Below are 22079 nucleotides of genomic sequence, written 5' to 3'. Positions count from 1 at the left end.
TGGAGTCCCATACTAGGACTAAATAACTGTCTGGTGCTTCCAGATTTTCAACAGTGGTCTAACATTGATCGACTCATGATATTAATGTGTTATTTCTCATTTGGAACTTTCACTACAAGTAGAATTGATTGCAAATCAGTCTCTATTTTCTGTTCATTAAACTTTGTAGTCATGAATATTTAACTGTCGTTAATAGAAGAACATATCAGGCTTTTGAAGAATCTGATTCGTGTCTTCTATGAACTGTTCTTTCTTTCTATCGTTGTTTGAAATACCCGACATAACTCATTATAAATCGATTTCATATCTGACTAGAAAATAATCTATTGTTAAATGAAATACTTTTGAACACGTTCATTGTCGAAACTTCTGTGTAATCCTATATATAACAAATTGTAAGTCTATCAATCATTATTGTTCGTTTATTCGTACTCTCTCCTGAATGGATTTGATAATATTTCCTTTTTATTTACAGAGTTTAGTATTAAGTGTAGGAAGAGCAACCGAATTTAAAATGCACAATTCAAACACACTAATATTTGAAGATTCAAATGTAATATCGAGGCATCTACTAAGAACTCACACACACTAAAAAAGACAGATTAAAAATTAGTCCTGGATATCGACAAAGTGATCGTTAAGTTATTCTACAAATGCAACATTAGTTCGTCATGATAGCCTATTTAGTATATGTGAGTTTTTGTATGTTCTGTTGTTTTCATTTTATATAATACTCATAGAGTAACTGAAAGGTTCACTCTTATTTAATGTAGGTAACGATAATCTTGTCCAAAATGACAAAACAAATCCGTAATCAAGTCATCTAGTTCACTTGAACACAACATTTATTTATTTTAATGACTGTATTCTAAAATTTTTATCTTCTGACACATAGGCTTATAATCAAGCATAAAACAACTGTAAGTTATCGATCTAACATGGATATATCACATGTCACATTAAATAAGTTAGTAAAGAAAAGCATCTAACAAGGGAAATGACAACATAGTTTCCAATGGAAATATAAACATAAATTATATATTTTAAAAAGAAATGGATTAAATGGAACGAAACTTCTGAAATGCCACTAAGCTTGAGATATATAGAAGAACAATAAGGAAAATAATACAACTACAGTACACTTGGATATACTATGGATTATGTCACTAGATTTCTCCATATTCTAGATTATATATAAAACAACTGTTTAGAGAATAAATATGTAATTGGACCATAATTAGTTCTGTACAATTAGATAACAAACACGGGTAATTCTTTAATGATTTGACAATTTTCTAAGAATGTTATAAGGACAGAAAATTACATGTCAGTTGTAACGTAGAACCTGATGTGTATGTATATCGTTTCAAGTTGTCAATTCCGATTAACAAAGAAAGATGAAAACGTTAGAGTGAATCTCAGAGTATTAGAGGTCATGAAAGAAAAGATTCGGCATCGAACACATGATTCAAGAAAATATAAATTAATGGAAATAAAAATAATTACGATGAATTTAGAAGCTTAGCATTCAAGGGAAAACAAAAAATGTAATAAGCACCATCGCCAGAGTGAACATCAACTCTGAGATGGAGGTGCATCCAGCTGACGAGTCCCAAATAGGACGAAACGCGCGTCCTGGATTTCACTGCTAGCCACTAACCATCTTTGCTTATACTGCTTGTAAATTAAGGCAATATAGAGGCAATACGCACAGTATGTACATATGCTAATAGGAGACTGATCAATTGCAGTTCTAAACATCAATGGGAAGATTCAAGTAAAACAATACCAAGTGAATTAAAACAAAAAAATAGTTGCACCTGTGTCATTTCCAATGGGCATATCTCACATTCACAAAATAGAACGGAGAATAAATTCAAGTAACGATTGAAAAATAAATAAAACAATAAAATATTTATGACCTAAGTATCAATTGTTTTATAATATTATGACCAATATTATTACTAATAGAAATTAGAATCATTCCATGTTGTTAAGGTGAAGAACAGTAAGTAGTTTAAAGATTGAAATGTGACAATTATGATTTAAAAATACCATAGCCATCTCTATAAAACCTTTTCAAATAAACTATAATAGTCAGCTCACTAGGGACTTGCTTCAGTTATGACTGGTGGAGTTCAGTTCAATATTTTATGCCAGTGATATTGGTTAGTCATCGGGCTATATCTCAAATCGATTGAATTTAGTAACATACACCAGTGTATTTCGACCCACTGGTCCTAATGACTATCATCAAACCTAAATTCTATGTGTTTGAACTCTGACAAAATCATGGATTCGAAGTGACGAGGAGCTTCATACTAATATGAAACAATTGTCCAGCTATCCCTGGTTTTCAATATTACCCAAACTGGAATCATAATTTAACAGTCTTACAGAACACAACTCTTGTTTTATCATCAATTAAAACAATCTCTTTCATGTCTCAATATTTATTTTAACACTAAACATAATTTATACTGAGTTGGTGAAAAAGATTTGTAGCTAAGGTGGATGATTTTGATGGAGTTTTGTTCTCTGGGCTGGATGGTTTGGACGACTCCATCAAAACAATTTATACTTATAAACCAATAGAAAAACTATTCTTTCATGTTTTTGTTTAACAAAAATAGCCGGGAATATTATAGACTTTAAATATAACATATGTAATTCCTGGCAAATATAATGGATAAGATCATTGAAAACAAATTTTGGTAGAAAATAAACAAAAGTTCTTCTTTTTTGAAAGTGAGAAATCTTAGACTGAATTCGTTTAAAAGTAAACAAAATAAAAAGTCATTAATTATGAATTACATGTGCTATTTAAGAGGTCGATTACAAAATTAAATCAAATCACAAAGGAAATAATAATAATGATAATTTTATATTATCGCCAAAAACATCCAGGCACATACAAACAAATAAAAAGATCAACACATTACATTTATATTTCCACTGATATGTGCTACCAGTATAGAAAAATGTGTAGAGTGAAAAAATTCATCGATCGGGGTAATAATTTCTATTAAATTATCATTGATTCGTCCAAAAAATCGGTGAACAAAGTAGAAATTGAACCATTAATAAAATGAATTCATGGTTCACCATATCTACATGATATTTGTTTGGGGTTAAGCAGTCGAAATACTAATCAGTAGAAGAATTTAAACTTATTCAGTGTGTTGTGGAAAATAGTTCATTTTCCAATTCTTTTTTTCTATTCATGAAATCCATATACATTCTAGTAGAAATGGGCGTTAAAAAGTATATGCTACATAAATAAGGAAATGAGATTTTGAAGAAATAAGGAAAAGAAAGTATACCGGAACAAAAAACCATAAATGAACAAGAAGAATATAATGGAAGATACAGTTCAGTTGAAAATACAAACAAGGACTTCTTTTGCTTCAGGTAATACATCTCACTTTTATGAAGAATACAAAACTATGGCAGGAAAGACCTGGGTTTCTATTCTGATCAATGTCTGATAATTTCTCAAGCCATTGAGTTGCACTTTCTCCAGGACCCAAGCCAGGGAGTCTTGATGAACCGACAAATGCTAGTCTTATATAGTTTTCTTTTATGCCACGGAGCCGTATCACAAGCTAGCCACTTCCTATCTAACTTTATTCTGATCTCAGCGTCGACAAATGATGTGTGATATGGAAATTGCTGGAACGATGTTTGCAAAAGATATTCTGTTTTCAAAAGGACGAATATCGCGAAAGTCGGAGCTTTTAGAACTATTTTCCAGATTATTATTATCGATTCTCTTTTTATCACTTAATTAACAGATAACGGTATAGATGCGTCTCGATAATCTTCTTATTGTAAGCTTTCAGCGGACCTATTAACTGACATTATATGATTTCTTAGTTGGTATCTGTGTCTTCTGATTGGCTACTAATGAGTTAGAGAGAGTTCAAGGGCTAAAAAGAATATAAAGCCTTGATTGTGGTTCATTAGTCAATGTGTAAATTTGTAAAATAGATCATGAGTCCTACTGATCATATGGGTAAACTAATCAATAATCAAAATCATGATCAGGTACTTAATATCGATTGATATAATAAGCTATAATATATTCTAACCAGAAAAGACAATATTTCAAAATAATTACATTGTACTTCAAAGTTAAGTACTAAGTTAAACGAGATAATGTAAAAGTTTCTAAGATTTATTAATTTTGTAACAACCTTGCATGAAGTAAAAAACGGAAGAAAAAGAAATAAATGTAAAATGTGACAATCCATTCATTCATAAAGTACACATATATTACAAATTAACAGAAGAATTCATTTTAATTAGGTAATCAGAAGAGATAGATGTGATGTATTTACGTTAAATACTTCGAACAATCTGGTGATGACGTATAGATACATATAGATACATACATACTTGTCAAATACATTACCATGTTGTTTTTTTCTCAAAACCAAAGAGTACTTTCAATGCACTATCCAAACTCACTAACCAAAAAAAACCGGATCAAATACGTATATTAATTTAATGAATTCGTTTTTATTGTTAGATTTCGACGAAGACAGAAAAAGAATTGTTATTATGAGAGTAGACAATGGAAACACCACTGTTGTTATGAATAATTCTGACTATGAAAGAAAATCAATGAACATCGCCACAATGAACCCTATGAAATAATTCGTTTTCAGTTGTTTTTTTTTAAGAAGGAAAAATAAATCAATACAGATAGTTGAACACCTTGAATATCATTCTTTTGAATTAAGATTTTGAACATGATATAAATATGAATATCAGTTTTTAACTGAATATCATGTAAGTAAAAATAAAGAGAATTCAGCTAAGAAATCATTTACTTAAGCTGTATATTCGTATATACATATAGTTATATATGGAAGATATATGTCTATCGAAGAATAGAAAAGATTGCATCATAAATCGATTTGAAACTCTTATTATCAAATAGAGTTACATAATATTCAGGCAGTTAGAGAAATATAGAAGGAAGAAAATAATTTACGGGTCAAAATTACAATAGGACGAAACGGCAGTCCAGTGCTTCCAGGTTTTCAATGGTGGTCTACCATCAATCGGTTCATGATCTCAATCAAAATTTAACAATCTCCACAACCCCTAAACTGATAATTACCAATCGCTCACTAGTGACTAGCTTCGTGAGAAAATTCTCGGAGTTCTGATGAGAAGCCGTGACCAGTGAAACTAATCCGTGTTGGGTAGAAACAGGTGTCTACCTCAGTACGATGGAAGATGGTTGCGCAATTTCGCGGATTGGTTGAGGTTAGACAGTAACACGATTGGATACCGACTCAGTGGTCCAGTAGGTTAAGTGTTCGCGCGCGAGACTGAAGGCACTGGGTTCGAATCCCGCGAGCGGGATCGTGAATGCGCACTGCTGAGCAGTCCCACAATAGGACGAAACGGTCATCCAGTGCTTCCAGGTTTTCAATGGTGGTCTAACATCAATCGGTTCATGATCTCAAGCAAAAATTACAAAAGATAATTGTTCACTTGACAGATGTGAAGAAAAACGTGAAAAAACATAAAGGTTATAATAATAAGTGAATAGTAGTAATCGTAAAAAAGTTGTTAAAGGATAACAATAACTGATTACGGTTTAAAATTACAAGACACGAATTTAAAGAAAAAGAAAAATGAAACAAGACAGATACTCATTAGAAATGATTATCTACCTAGATTCGTCGATAGAAACTTAACACCAAGATAACTCTCTGTATCATTTGATTACTAAATGGTTAGTTGGTATTTTACAACCTGTTAGAAATCATATCAATAGATACAACTCTCTTGATCCATTTGATTTCATCGACTCAATTATAAATATCAATGTAAATGGTAAAAAAACTGATCTCATTGGATGTCACTTCTCTTTCTATAAATGTTCCACTCATAAAAACTATGTAATTTCATGTGACTATATTGAAAATAACAACCTTGATATTTGTATCTCAAAACATTATCTAAAAGATCTACTTCTACGATGTATTTTCAATGTGCAATTTAGAGTTAACAATGATTTCCATAGACAAACAGATAGAGTTACAATGGGTTACATCACTGGGTCCACTTTTGGCTGACTGTTTCATGACCAATCTAGAAAATATGGTACTTCGACCAATATTTGAGTGCCTTCATTCATATAAGAGATATATTGATGATACCTTCATTATCTGTGAAATTCTGAATCGATTCAATAATCTTCATCACTCAATTCAATTCACATTGGAAGCAGATGAGAACAAGGAATTTAATTTTCTTGATTTTTGGTTGGAAAGAAAGTCAGATGGTTCTTTACAGAAACCCATATATAGAAAACCGACCCGGAATGATTAGTACACAAATTTCCGTAGCTGGGTTCCATTGAGTAGAAAGAGAAACTTAATTCACTCTTTATCCTCAAGGATTAGGCGAATATGGGCTAATGACTCAATAAATGGCGAACTACTTCAACTACAACAGATACTCATCAGAAATGGTTAACCACCTAGATTTGTTGATAGGAACTTCATACCTAAACAACATTGTAAAAAAGCACCAACAGTTTAAAAGAAAACTCTTTATAAAAATATCGAGTTTAAAGGAGATATAGCTGCCAAAATCTTGAATAAACGGATGTCAAAATCCCTGAATAAAACCTTTTACTCAGCTAAGCTTCGCATTGCCCTTCCAAGTCGACCTACCATTCACGCATGTGCTAAGGAGTCTCAAATCACTTCATGATGCAATCTTTTCTATCCTTCTATAGACATATATTTACCACACAATCGTAAATACGAATGTGCAGCTTAAGCAAATAATTTCGTCGAAAAGAAAATTTCCTTGACTGAATTATCTTTATTTTTACTCAATGACACAATGGGTTATTGTAGTTGTTATGTAAGTATTTTAATGACTAATCAAGTTATCAGTTAAATTCAAATCGTAGGTCACATTCGTCAAAGACTGATACATGGTTGTGTACTATTGGAAATCAAGGAACACTCGACAGTTGTTTCGTCCAAATGTGAGACTGCTTAACAGATTTAGTTTCTGCGATCATATTATAAATCTGATGAGTTCCTAAAATTTATTGATTTATTTTGTGTAAAATACACATAATATCTGATAGGGGAAAAAAGCCAAAAATTGGGTCACCAAAGAAAACGTCAAGAGATAACATTGCGAAGGAAAACAAAGAAAAAAAGGAGTATAACTGAGGAAAAAGAGAATAAGTGAACAAGAATAGTACATCGTAAAAAATACAATTCATCGTTAACAATATAACTGAAAAGCATTCCTTCAGTTAAGGCAGTTCCTATGATACTTTATCAAGAATATGAACGTAAAATACAAAGTCGACAATAGATATCAATTACTGGAAATTACACCAGAAGGAAGATATGATACTTCTTAATGAATGATAGGAGACATTTAAAGACAGTGAATAACAACGATGACAATAATATTGAAGTTTTATTTTTAAAAAGAAATATGGACTTACATGTGACTCAATGTGTTAATGTTTAGACTAATATTTAAATCCAATACAAGCTTGTTTTAAATTCTTAACGAGTTATTCACTGTGCTACTTATTTCACGTAGCCACTAACTTGTTTAACGGGTATGAAGGTAACGGAAAGATTTTATGATTACCATTTGCCTCATAAATGACTGACCAGTTACAGTTCTGAACATAAAACAATAAGAGACTATGGTTCTTCACTAAAAAGACTATTTTAGATCTAAACATCAACAACTGTTAACACAATGATTTATTTGTATTGATTACTAGAATTATCCCGTTGATGTTATGAACAGTAGTTAATCAGTCAATTTTGGCATCAATATTACCATTACGTCACAAACATCTTTAAGTATAATTGAATGGTGATTAGCTGTGGAATAGAGAACGTTCTTTTTATCAACACTAGGTTAGGGATACATCCATCTGAGAAGTCCCGAATAAGTTAACACTGCTTTGTATCATAGAAAATTAAGTTTTAGAATTCATTTCACTACATATATATCAGCTAAGTTACTTTAAATAACTTATGAATAGAATTTTATTCTGATAACAAAAAAAGCACATAGCAGTAATGAATGCGCTTTATTTATATTACTACAATACCAGGTCACATATGCCGATTACTTGGTGTAATCAACTTTCCATGAATAAAGTGAAAAGAAATGTAATGATGTTGCATTGGTTTGAAATAATAAAGAAAAACAATGACAACAAGATGTTAAAAACATCAACACAGTCACACACACACAAACACACAAATATTTGTATGGAATGTTAAAAGTGGTTAAATTTTTATTAGTTTTTTTATTATCTGTGTAGATGGCTTTCATAAATGCCTGAAATCTGTTAGAAAAATTGAGGATACCAAGTAACCTATAGGTTGGTTTAGTCATAAATTAATCTCAGTTTAGGTAGCGTTAGAAATTAGAGTGAACTGAACAATTGCTTAGTCCCAATATGACACTCTTCAGAACTGCAGTAAGCGTCTATGATCAAGACGGGGATAAAATCCAGAATCTTAGGTTGTGCGACGACCACTTAGTTATGAGGATCGTTGTCCGACTGTATCTATTTCCAACTTTAGCCAATATCTGGTATGGAGCAATGATCATTCAATAACATTGTGACAAATATTTGCTTAACGACGTCTGAACTTTGGAGGAAGAGGCGTGAGATTGCTCTTATTAACTTCACACGACTAATCAACACAACCACTGTCATTTTGAAAATTTCAAACGGTTTATAAACGAATAAGTCAAGAAACAAATTTGTTCGAAATTTTGTATTACCACGTAGGGAAATTGGACGATGCGACACGTAGCAAAGAAACACTATGAACTAACGTTTTCAATGGTGGTTTAACATTCATCAGTTCATGATTTCTGTGAAACTCACCAACCTCCAGAACCCTATACTGATAATTAAAGTATTATTGAATGAGTTTTTATATAAGGTTTAAAGTATTTTATAGATAGGTTAATAAACAAACACACATCGACAAAGAGCCCTATACGAAAAAAGCGCCTACATAGAAATTATTGATTAATTAAGCGAGAATAAACACAAAATGATGGATAGGACTGATATAATATACACTCGTTATCAACGTGAGTTATTCTTTAGAACAATCGAGACAATAATAAGACTGTGTAGATATAGCCACTATTTAAGTCTGCTTAAAAATGCTTCTGACTGATGATAATGTCGAAGACGATCCAGAACGAAGTATCAATGATATAACAGAAACATAATAACATTTTTTTGTCAACCGCATCTAAATCAATTACAATAGTGATATAAACAATTTCACTTGATTAAATATTTCTCAAACTGAACACTATCACTGAACTGTTTCAGCTTAATTCTTACATAAATAATAATAACGCTGAAAATCAAGTAAAAAACTGATATAGGAATATGGAAGAACTGAAGTATGCACAACAAAACAAGACAAAGATTAATATAGAATGAAGATTTTATGAATCCTGTAAAAAATATGACGAATACTTTATCATTTTATTTATTTATTTTAATTGAACACAGATATTAGTACAAGGAGGCACCAAATACATATGCGCCACACAGATCTCATTTGATATGTGTGAGGGTTGGGATACTGCCCTGGTGCCCAAACCGAAGCAGGACGAATAATTTAACCGAATTCATTCATTTATATATAAATCTTACTACTAATATTTAATGATTAGTTAACATATAATCAAAATAGAAGGAAATACATTCATAGATTGTACAAAGAAATAATATAGAACACAAACTGTATGTTAGAATGAATGAAATTCACATCATCACGGTAATAACGATACCAGATGAATATTATACAGAGTAATTATCATACTAATTTTTTTAAAAAACCCAGAAGTAACTATTGAACAGGAATCATATTGAGTTATTAAATGATCTCACATAGTTTTATTCTATCCTAACACCAAGTGTACACAAGCAAGTGTAGTTTGATAATGAATCTTTAATAATAATAACACATTAGGTTGAATTATTATTACAATCACTATTATTATTATTATTATTATTATTATTATTATTATTATTATTATTATTATTATTATTATTATTATTAGTTGACAATAATAGTTGGAAAATATGGGGCATGACATTAATCACTTATCTTCAATCTAATTCATTCTTGCAAAGAATCAATGAATGTTTCTATGCACATTATATTTACTACCAGGTTACAGAGATAGAATTTATAGACTCTTAATATCCTATTGATTGTCTACAAAAGTATCTAACAATGAATCAACCCATTAAACCATTGATTGTATTGAATAAATTAAAGTTTCCGGTGTTCAATAAGTTCGTATTGTATCCAACACTGATAAGCAATTTTACGTCTATTCAATCAATGAGTCTTGAAAACTAGAATTCATTTCAAAAGCTAATTTTCACCATATTTGCTTATATGAGATAGATACGGATACTTTTAGAAGCTTGAAATGAAATCTTTAATGAAAATTACACTCTAGAATGTAATGTTCACCCACTAAAATAAACAGAAATTCAGTCGAATATTGTTGGATACAACACATACACTGGAAATCGAAAACATTGAAAATAACTTCAACCAAAGTAGTTTTTTTTCACTTTATGAAAAAACTATGATTTCAGATTTAAATAACTAAAAGAAAATTACAAAACAGTACATAATTTTAATATTAAATTATAAGTGAAAATATATGCAAAGATGGAAGGTGGTCAGCAGTGGAATCCAAGACTCTCTTTATAATCCTTGTGACTTAAGGCAATATCGAGGCAATATGCACTGGATTCGTATATATATATATATATACCGAAAAAGATTGATTAATTGCGGTCCTACAACTCAATGGTAACATTCAAACAATCAATACAAATGGATAATGGAAATTAAAAACAATTATTCATAGTGTATGTGTATTCTTTAAATGAAATAACAAATAATAACAATAATAATAATAATAATAATAATAATAATAATAATAAATAGACACACATACCTCTAAGCTAAAATAACCTCTGTCAACATAATCTCCAAGAAATAGATAACGTGTTGTTTCAGGAGGACCACCAACTTCGAAAAGTTTCATTAGATCATAAAATTGACCATGTATATCACCGCAAACTAAAATAATAAGTAGATATACACATACAATATTATAATGATTTTAAAGCTTAATATTATAAGTTGTTTTAAATTATAAATGAATGAATTGAGGAGTAGTGTATTAGAATCTTATCAACATTTATTTTCACAGATTGAAATCATAAGTCAATTGAAGCTAAACCACCATGGAAAACCTGGAAGCACTGGACCGCCGTTTCGTTCTATTGTGGGACTCCTCAGCAGTGCGCATCCACAATCCCGCACCCCACGAGATTCGAACCCAGGACCTATCGATCTCGCGCCAGGCGCTGCTGAGGAGTCCCATACTAGGACGAAACGGCGGTCCAGTGCTTCCAGGTTTTCTATGGTGATCTAGCTTCAATTGACTCATGATTTCAATCTGTGAAATTTCTAAAATCTCCACAAACCCCTTCTGATAATATTTATTTTAACAGTAACGTCAAATATTTAATTAATTTTTAGATTAAGCGAACACTGAAAATTACCACCAATATTCAATACTTAGTTTATCACGTCAAGAACATTTGCAAGCAATAATAATAGTAATAATAAAGACGTGATTCATTTATGATTTTCAACGGTTAAATGATTCATTGATAAACATTATACACAAACTAAGCTAAAAACCATTAGGTAAAGTAATTTGAAGAGATTGTTGTAATACGTAAATATTATAGCTTGAAGAAGTGACTTTAGTCAGATAATGATTGTAAATCAATTAGGAATAAGTAGTTGACTTGCGTGATATTTCATAATTGTACATACAAACAAATTCCCAATCAGGAAGAAACACTTTCACAAGCCTTCAGAGTGAATGCTGCATTTGAGTCTTGTCATTCTCAAAATGTTTATTTGTTGTATAAAATTCACAACCGAATATTGATTATTATCATTATGGGGATTTGTGGAGAGTGTATTATTTTAATAATGGAATTCACAAGTCAATCTAAGCTAGACAATTATTGAAAAACTGTAAGCACTAGGGGTCGTTTCGTCCGAATGTAAAGCGCCTCAGCAATAAGCATTCAGGACCCCCTACACAAAAGCTTCACCTTTAGATCACTGAGCCTGGATAAAACGATGTTGATGTCTAACTCTAATCAATCCATGATCTCGCGCAAGATGGTGGATGCGCACGGCTGAAGAGCCCCTTACTAGGACGAAACCACCGCCAAGTGCTTTCAGGTTTTCAACAGCGAATTCAACAGTTTGAATATTAATTATTTTTAAATGTATAATATGCTCATCTCAAATGGTTCAATTCAACAAAAATTTGTAATTATGTTAAGAGATGTACACACTCTTATATTTCAAGTATAATCTACTGTTGTAGATGTTAAAATCCACAAGTACAATTGGTTAAGAAGAAAGTACATAAAAGATTATGTAATGATTTAAAGTGTAACTTTTATATTGAATTAATTCAGTGTAAAATTTCTATTCAGTAAAGTATTCATTCATTTGTATTCATTAATCCCATGTGACTTTTTCTTATTCATTTAGCATAATATTTAATTGTATTAAATTATATTTAGAAATTCGTTTAGTGTAACCAATTTCTATCAAAAATAATCATAATGAATAGCTTTATTGAGAAATGAATATGTTCGAATGATCAGTATTCTGCTTGAATGTTTTTTTTAGTGGGACCCTTTATTTTGTTGTCGTTTTGATCGGACAATGTTTGTTGATGGGCTCTCCACTTCAGCGGCCCAAGATCTGACTCCAAGTAGATCGTATGAATGATTGTTATTGAAATATATATGTCGCCTATCCTCGCATGTGTATATAATCATCGACTTAAATTGCGTTAGTCAATAACGGAATTAAATAAGTCAAATAACGAGAATTGACTTTTGAATACATATGTTTTGTATATGAAGCGAATAAAATAGAGAGCAGAGAAACGACGCGCAGTAGAGATGGCGTGCAAGCCAACTCCATTTAGTCAAGCGTTAATCAATATTTATAGTCACACAAAAATAACTTACAGACATGAGATGAATAGGATAAGAAATGTACACACACATATGAGCTCATATAAAAACAGTCAAGACTGATAAGCGAATAATTAACAAGGTCAAAATGTAACTCAACTAGAATGAATAGATTGGCCTATCCGAAAGCAATAATAAGATAAATGGGCTTAACATGACAACCGACACTACAGCTTGACAAAAAATCATCTAGACAATTTAGAACTTCCATCTTTACTTAGCCGGCAAGGTGAAAAAGAATAGGAATTGATTTCATTCAATACTATTAAAACTAGATTTGGTTATCACTAACTCAATGTGAAAACGTATTACCTACTTAGTATAATTGTTATACCAGAGACTCAATATAAAAAGTAGTTATGAAATACCAAAAAACTTTGTCACAGTCAGGAGCAATTTTGACCAGTTAACATCATGGTTACTTTTATCTAACCATTTATTATCTTATGAGTTAAATTATACGAGTTGATAGTCTTATTTTAGTAATGTTATATTTATGGTCAATTAATCAGTGGCTCTTTCGTTCGTAATCTGTACAGTTGAGAGATTTAGGGAGAGTGTTTCACGGGCAAACTACTACATGTAAGATAACTTTAATTTCACTAATTCTACCATTATGACATTTGTAAACCACTGTATCGGAATATAACTCTGATGGAAATCATAGATACGTACACTATGTAAGCATTACAGAAAATATGGAAATTGTCCAGTATAGATTGGGTTTTTTTGTAAGTACTTTACTGAAATAGTGTTATAGTAATGAATAGTTTTGATTTTGCCGTTTAAAAAAAAGAAACAAAATGAACAGACTTCTCTGAAGCAGCACACCTGACATGGTAAGAAAAAGAGGATAATTACAGGAAGTCAACAACTAATCTTGGTAATATCAAAAATGGTATTCACGATATATATATATATATATATATATATATATATATATATATTATACACTATCAGATATTGTAACCCATTGAGACTAGTGAAAACCATCTAACAATTCTGTTAGATATAATTATATAGTTCTTAAACATTACAAAAAATGAAACCAAATTCTTTACAAATTACTCGAAACAATACAATTTGATAGACAATTTTCACTTCCACCAAAACACAATAAAAAGGGATTTTGGTTAAGAACGCAAATGTTTCATTTAACGGTATATGAGTATGAACGTCTTAAGTTTCGTCTCTATGAATAATTAACTATTTTTACTGTATTCTAAATCATGAACTGTTCATATTTGAATAATCATTAAAAGCCAAGGAATAATAGACAGCGTCTTTGTATTATTATGGGACCCCTGTCAGTAGTTTGCATTGACTACTCTATCATAACACGATCAGCCCCAGAATGTTTCAGATGTTACAAAAAAAACGCTTAACCTCCCGATCATTAAGTTAGCATCTAACGACTTAGTTCTAAGTCTAATTCATTCATTATATCGTGCAGCTTTCATTATAATTCATGAGTAACTGTTTCACAGTTAACATAGTTGAACTCCACTGGTCATAGTCTCTCAGTAGAACTCCTCGGAAAATTATCACCTATAACTAGTCACCAATCAGCATGTAATGATTGCGAGCGTAAGGAATTTTACAAATAGTTGAAATTTATTACAGTTTACACCATGGATTGATTTTAGTCAGACAACGATCGAAAACTAGGAAATACCACTAAACAGCCCTCTCCCTTGTGGCTTACTAATGATAATCAATGGTTTGAATTAAGTTTCCTTTGGTTGTAAAAAACTTATTCGAACTATAAAACAACGACTAATGACCATTGTAATTTAGATAGATTCGTTACTATTTTATAGAGATACACTACAATGACTATCGTAGCATATCTAACACAGTGTTACTACAAAATTCTAGTGATTTTCGCGTACTAAAACAAAACATTTAAAACAGACAACTAATTATCAAAACAGTAGTATAACACTGTTCAATTACAACTCAGAATAAATCCACCGTTATTCTTATTGTGTATTTTTTCTTCTTCCAAAATTATCTTAGCAAGGTGTTATAATAACTTGTGGATCTGTGTGCCCTGTATATTGAATAACGCAACGATACCGCCAATCATAGAGCAGCGAATTATCGATCGAACCAGTGACCAGCCTAGAATCCTGATTAGTCCTGCTTTCCACCTAGCCCAGCCAGATAAGTTCAGAACACAAGTCTCAGCCTCTGCGATGTGAATCATTTGTTTCAAACATACGGGCTTTATATACCAACCAGACAGACCACATCGAACCATAAAATAGGAAATAACATTTGTACAAGATTTAGCCAAATGCAGCTGTGAATGGGGGAGGTAGTAATTAATAGACAGGGCATAATTCAGGAATGGTAAATCGTATAATAATAGTCTATGGGTCAAATTAAAGCTTATAATAAGAGCGACATGAATATGAACAGTTTAGTTACACAACAATTATACGATAAAAATATACTCATAGTATTGGTCCATAAATGGATCCCAACAGTTACCATTCATTATTCTTATCGGGATATAACACAAGGTTATACAAACCTCCATATTGTTGAGTTTGTTTATTTATAAATTATTTATATTTCTTGAAAAACAATCGATACATTATTTACAAATTTCTGCTCATCTGTTCTTTTTTTATTGTCTCTATCTATCTTTCGTGCTCGCTTTATACCATTCATAGATGAATTTGTAGTGGTCACTATACTGGATGGCATACATGCAAGCATAAGTTCTTTTATAGGTTGTACACTATATATATATATTCTCTCCTCTTTCTCATCTTCCTCCCTTTTTCAATGTATAGATACGTATTTATCTTACATATTTTTGTTACGGATCATAATAATTACTGATCGAACCAACTAAACAACAACTGATCTATTCATTGGAAAATATGAATCAATAAAAATAAAAATTCCAGTAGAAAATGTTTTGGAATTTTCTTCTATTCGAAAATATTCTGAACTGTTTTACTTGTAAACTGGTGGTCGATAAGACAAGCAGTCACGTGTTGATGTAGAATACAGAGAAGAAAATACGTTCGTCGATTTAAAGCACACAAAAAATGAAAATCAATTGTTCGTTGTTGAATTACTTACTTACTAACTTACTTTCGTTATTGTTTCAGTAGGTCTGGTCTATTAAAAAGTTCCTCAAAATACTCTACCCATCTGTTCCTCTGTTCTTGAATTTCAGTGATTTTCTTGCTTTCTTTGTCCTTGACCGGTCTCTGTGGCTTAGTATATTTCCCAACCAGTTTCTTCGTTATATCATATTTTCTTCTTCTGCAGTTCCATAACATCTTCATATCTGGTGATGTCCGTTACGACTTTGATGTTTAGGTCTCCCATCAGGATGGTCAGGTCCTTTCCTGTTCACTCTCTCTACGATCGATTGCAGCCTCCCATGAAACTGATCCTTATCGTCGTCATCGCAATCATTGGTGGGTGCATAACATTGGATAACATTCATTGTTATTCACTCCTTCTTTGTTTTGAAGAGTGTTTTGATTATTCTGGATCCATGAGATTCCCATCCTATAAGAGCTTTTTGTATTTGTTTGGATTGCATCAGAGCAACTCCCTGAGTGTGTGAGGCATCTCCTTCTTTGTGACCAGAGTATAGCAGCATCTTTCCTGAATCTGTCCTTTTCTGTCCAGCTTGGATCCAATGAGTTCCACTGATCCTGAGCTCCGTCAAGTTTTATCTCCTCATTTCCGTAACCATTTGGTTGGTCCTCCCGGTCTCCTGCATTGTCTGGACGTCCCATGTACCAATAGAACTTGTCGCTTTGGTTGTTAGAAGGGGCACCGGCTTCGTGACTCCCGAGTACTCTCGGCTTTCATCATGAAGCGCCATAATTCTTCCTTCAACTAGGAGGGCAGAGTTTAAATGGTTTAATTTGTGTAATCCGGTCGGCATTTTTTAGCATGGTTGTTTTGCACTGGAGGAGGTCTCTGACCTCACACCCAACCCTCCTCCTTTACCTGGGATCGGAATCGGCAGTAACTCTAGAAGTGCTCATGTCAAACATCAGTTCAAAGGAGAATGTAATCGAAATAGTTGTCGAAACATAGACAAGAAATAATGTCAACGTTAGTTAATTAAGATCAAGGTCGACAGGATAATCTGTCAGTCATATGTGGAGTACTAATGACAAAATACTGAATTCTTCTAAACTAAAAAACATATTATTATCATACGAACTGCGGTCTCTTTTTAACCTTGAAAAGCCTTTAAACCATATTAAAGAAGTGCATCAACTCTATTTTTTTGCTTTTGCATAATATATTATTACTATATACCAATTGTTTTCGGATTGACTGAAATTGTCTCAAGGTCACATACGGTTGGTTCAAAGGTCTCCCGTAATTTATAGCGGCGCAGTTTTGTTTTCTGAGCTGGATGGTTTGATCATGGAGCTTTCATCGTTATTCTGAACGACATCGTCATCACAAACTTCAGGTAAAAGTAAAGTGTTCGAATTTCTCCACATATGGCTGACAGCTTGTCATGTAGACCTCGATCTCGATTGATCACTGTTGACCTCTAACCTGTCATTGTTTACTTCTTTATTTTGGTTGTATGTCCCAATAATTTGATTTTTGTTTCTATATTCGTCCATAATTTTTCTGATTGGTTGACAGGTAAAAGGTCAACAATAACTAATCAAGATCGAGGTTTACAGGACAAGCTGTGAACCACATGTGGAAAAATTCGAATACTTCACTTCTAGCTGAAGTTTTTGATCATAATGTCGTTCAGAATTACGATAAAAGCTGTACGACCAAACCATCCAGCTCAAAGAACAAAACTCCATCAAAATCATCTACATGGGCTTCAAATCACCTCCACCATTTTATACCTTTTAGTCTCGCTGATTTTCTAGATATTCCCATTAGAACTAGTAATGAAATAAAAATTAACCTACTAAACTTTAATATTCGGAGAGTTCATCTAACAAGTATAAATCTGTTTACTCGATCAAATTATTGAATAGGGATAGGCTGATCAGAATGTGACTTTTATTTTTGCCTGAATATTCCATTATGATGTATAGGAAGCAGTAGAAATATCTTTGTCTACTGTTTAAGATGTTGAAAAATAATAGCGAAAAATCTTTTTTTTTTCTTTGACATAATAAAGTAGTAGTGATTAATGTATCAAATGCTCAAGTTTATCTCTATAAATTGCATGTCACAGGCAGTTCAACACTATCTCAAAACTCTAACCCTTAATTCTGAAAGAAACCTTAACATGGTGTCAATTTACTTATTTCTTATGATCTAACTAATTAGATAAAACCTTTCAGATTTTTCGGCGAAATTCATTCAACCATGTATACACAGAGAATTTTTATATTATAACTTATTTCAGTTCATAATGAAAACCATAACCCTTACCTTAAATACTTAATCCAAAACAAGAACAATATGGAGAGTTTAAAATCTATTTGTGTAGTTCTAAAGACTCAAGAAGAAAGAGATTTTTTTTCAAATGACGAGTAAGGTCTACGCACTATAACTTTATTGTTTTATTTTCTGTTTTCCATTCATTTATGATATTTTATGATTCGTTAAAAACTAGCCTAAAATTTGTCACAGTCGTCTTCATCCCGTCCCCATACCGTACTTTTACCTTATACTTTAGCTATGTGTGACGACCAGAAATAATACCCAGCTGCTTAAATCAAAATAGAACCGGATTCGAACTTGCGACATAGTGTTTGTGAAAGTAAAACGCTGTAACTATGAAGCCGATACTTTTGAGTTAATCTTATTCATTTAAAGTCTTGTAAAGATGTGTTTTTTATTTACTTGTTTTTTTGTCACAAACATAGATATCAACGGGGAGAACATAATTGAAAGCTAGCGAGGAATAATCCTTACTTGTTTCATTCTACTAAATTTTGAAACCTATCACCAGTGTTTATCCTACACAAGACCGGGTTTCCAAGCTTTAGGTTTCACAATAATCACGATACGACTAAGTCTTATTAACGTTTAAATCGAACAGTATACATTTTCCGATTTCATTTCAACCGGTTACAGTTATCTACAACTATCAACAACGAACATTTTTACAGCAATGCAGATCAACACACCGGACAAAAGTACAAATCTACTAGTGAACGTTAAAGTCTGAAATAGAATCTTTGATCGACTAACAAAATTACTGAAATTATAATGTATGACACATTCGGTAAACACTAAAATATTTACAAATAACCTCAAGAGTTTTCAATAATTTTCCGCCGTTTTATGTCAGTTGACGAGAACAAAATCTGATAATCTAGATTTTATTCTGATTTTATCTTTGCGTATGTGTATTTATCACACCTATAAACCGATAGAAACAAACAATTTTTGAATTGAGAACAACACCATAATTTAGTCTACTAATTCAATATGATCAATTGATCAGTCTTACAACCATTATGAATAAATGTATATCTGTTTTCTCATTTTTTTTTAATTATTACAATAGTAATCATTAAATGACTTTGCTAATGACAGTTCTACTGTGGTATACCTTCACTCTCTTTACCTTTCTGTTTTCAAATATTAAAAAAATAGATTGTCTATTTTTTGAATAAAAGTAATTCCGACAGATACAAATTGATATTTCTTTAAAAAAAATAATGATGAAAACTCTTATATAAAGAGAGTAAATGAGGGGAATAATTAACAATAAACAAAAAAAACGATAATAGCTAATCTGAAAACAAGAACACTGAAACTGAATAGGATAATGCTGGAAATGTTTGAGAATGATAGTTCAATTAGAATAGTTACATAAATTATGAATACTAAATCTAATTCCATACCATTGACCTAGATCTTTGATTGTCCCAATTTATAAGAAAAGACAAATTATCTGGTGATAACCACTAAAGAATCAGTTTAAGTTATTGTTGAAAATATTTGCATCAATAATCATCTCATATTTAACTAGAACATATAAACAATGAATTCAAGAAAAACGAGGCTAATTTCAAAATTAGATACCGAAGTATCGATCAAATATTCACTCTTGTCGTACATTGATACACTTACCGATACCTGACAAATATTCAATTTCTCAGCTTAAGGGCATCACTCGACTTTGTAGACCAAGAGGTTCTGTAACAGTGTTTGTCATTAAAATTTGTACTGAAGAAGCATGTAGAACTTATGAAACCTCTTTGTCCGAACAATATTGGCCAAGTAAAAGATTATGTAGAACTGTTACAAAAAAAGGCCGACCTCAAATTGTCTTCGTCAGAAATGTCTACTTTCCCCCAATTGATTCAATTTCGTTATAGACATTACTTTTACAGATAAAACACTTTTCTAACTTTTTAAGACTGTTACTCTACTGGGAGATTCGCTTATCAACTTGGAATACGCAGATAACACCGTTCAGTTTCGTAAATATTTACAATTCATTTCTGTCCCTCCATACGTAAAATCTCCCCTCAAGACTGGTCTACGTCAATCAAGAAACTAATGACGGGGAGTGAAGTAGTTGGAGATATCAACCATTTCACTGATTTTCAAAGTTTTATCAACCCAGATGTTTAGTGTCTGACAATATCTTAACACAGATTTAGAAATCTCAATTGGCTTTAGTCTAAAGCTTTACCTAAAACTACCAATCAGCCTATTAAAAAGACGACTAACACATCATTGTAACAACTTCCTCTAAACATCAATGACTTCCTTCGACTATTATTGTTTGACTAGCATAAGACTAGTTGACAGAATAACATATTAATTTCTCTCAATTAAAAGAAAACCATAAAAATGAAGAGAAAAACAATAATTTTCACAATAAATCATTTTATAAAATAATAAATATACTGGATAAAGTTGTTCATTTTCAGTGCATAACAATAAAACAACACAACTGATCATTCTATTTATTTATTTATATAAATGGATATAAATGAATAACAGCATCATTGTAAGAATGCATAACTTAAAAAGTTAAATCACTTCTATCTTATTTTAGATTTATAAAACGAAATAACAACAAGAAAGACATAGTACAAAGACAGAAACAGGCACTGATATCTATCGAACTTCAAGAAATATTTTTTTTTAAAAACGTACAGCGTATCAAATGATGAAAATGGTTTATAAGCTCCCTTTTGTTTTAATATTCATCTTCGATTTATCTATCACTTTCATATAAAGACAGAGTTTATCTTAAAACAAGATAATATATTATTTCAGTATATTGAAAACATTAAAAACATAAATTACACAATGGAATTCTGTATACATGGTTCAAAAGGCTAAAAAAAACAAAATATACAATGATCGACCATTTATACCTTATTATTAAGTGGAGGAGAAAATTTTGGGGCAATTGTAAGAAAATTGATTGGATAAAACATGAACTCTATGGTTGCATTTATAAAAGATAATTGTCATTATCAGTAATATATACATATACAACAGATTATTTGAAAGTTTGCCCATACGAAGTAGTATGATTATATTTGTAAAATAGACAATTATATGACTAGTATATGTTGTTTTTAAATAACTTGTAATCATCTTAAAGGATACATTTATACATTCTGATAATAAAAAATATATTTTGATCTATTCTAAATTTATACTGTTGATAACATCATTGTTTATAAAGTAGATAATTTGTTTTATAATTAAATCAGATTTAAATTTGTAGATCATGTTCATCAAGGATCGATAGCAGGTAGAGTGGTATTAGCAATTATGGGGTACTGAACAGCTGTTTCGTTCTAGTATGGAACTCCTGAGCGATGTTCCTCCATGAACCTGACACAAGAAATTGAACTCATAAAATTCGGTCTCAGTTTTATTGAAGAAATCTTGTCGAGATTACTTTTATTTCGTAGGTTATATTCGTCACAGATTGATCCCTGATGAGTTGTGGATGCTCATTGTT

The 22079-nt window shown here is 31.4% G+C and overlaps 1 protein-coding gene across 2 annotated transcripts in view; it reads right to left on the bottom strand.

The window, feature by feature from the left end:
* The window catches only part of CANA14F (Serine/threonine-protein phosphatase 2B catalytic subunit 3), a 90902-nt gene that overhangs the window by 49399 nt on the left and 19424 nt on the right, over positions 1–22079 (bottom strand). The window contains exon 3 of one of the 2 annotated variants that reach the window (XM_051216761.1): positions 11038–11162. In XM_051216761.1, coding sequence (XP_051065370.1) covers positions 11038–11162 — 125 coding nt within the window. Of the gene's footprint in view, positions 1–11037; positions 11163–21051; positions 21352–22079 lie in introns of those variants that run through there. The other variant, XM_051216762.1, reaches the window with a different exon arrangement.

This window comes from Schistosoma haematobium, chromosome 6, assembly GCF_000699445.3.
Source record: "Schistosoma haematobium chromosome 6, whole genome shotgun sequence".
NCBI classification, from domain to species: domain Eukaryota; kingdom Metazoa; phylum Platyhelminthes; class Trematoda; order Strigeidida; family Schistosomatidae; genus Schistosoma; species Schistosoma haematobium.
The sequence above is the reverse complement of the archived record's forward strand: the minus strand, read 5'-3'. Positions and strand labels throughout refer to the sequence as shown.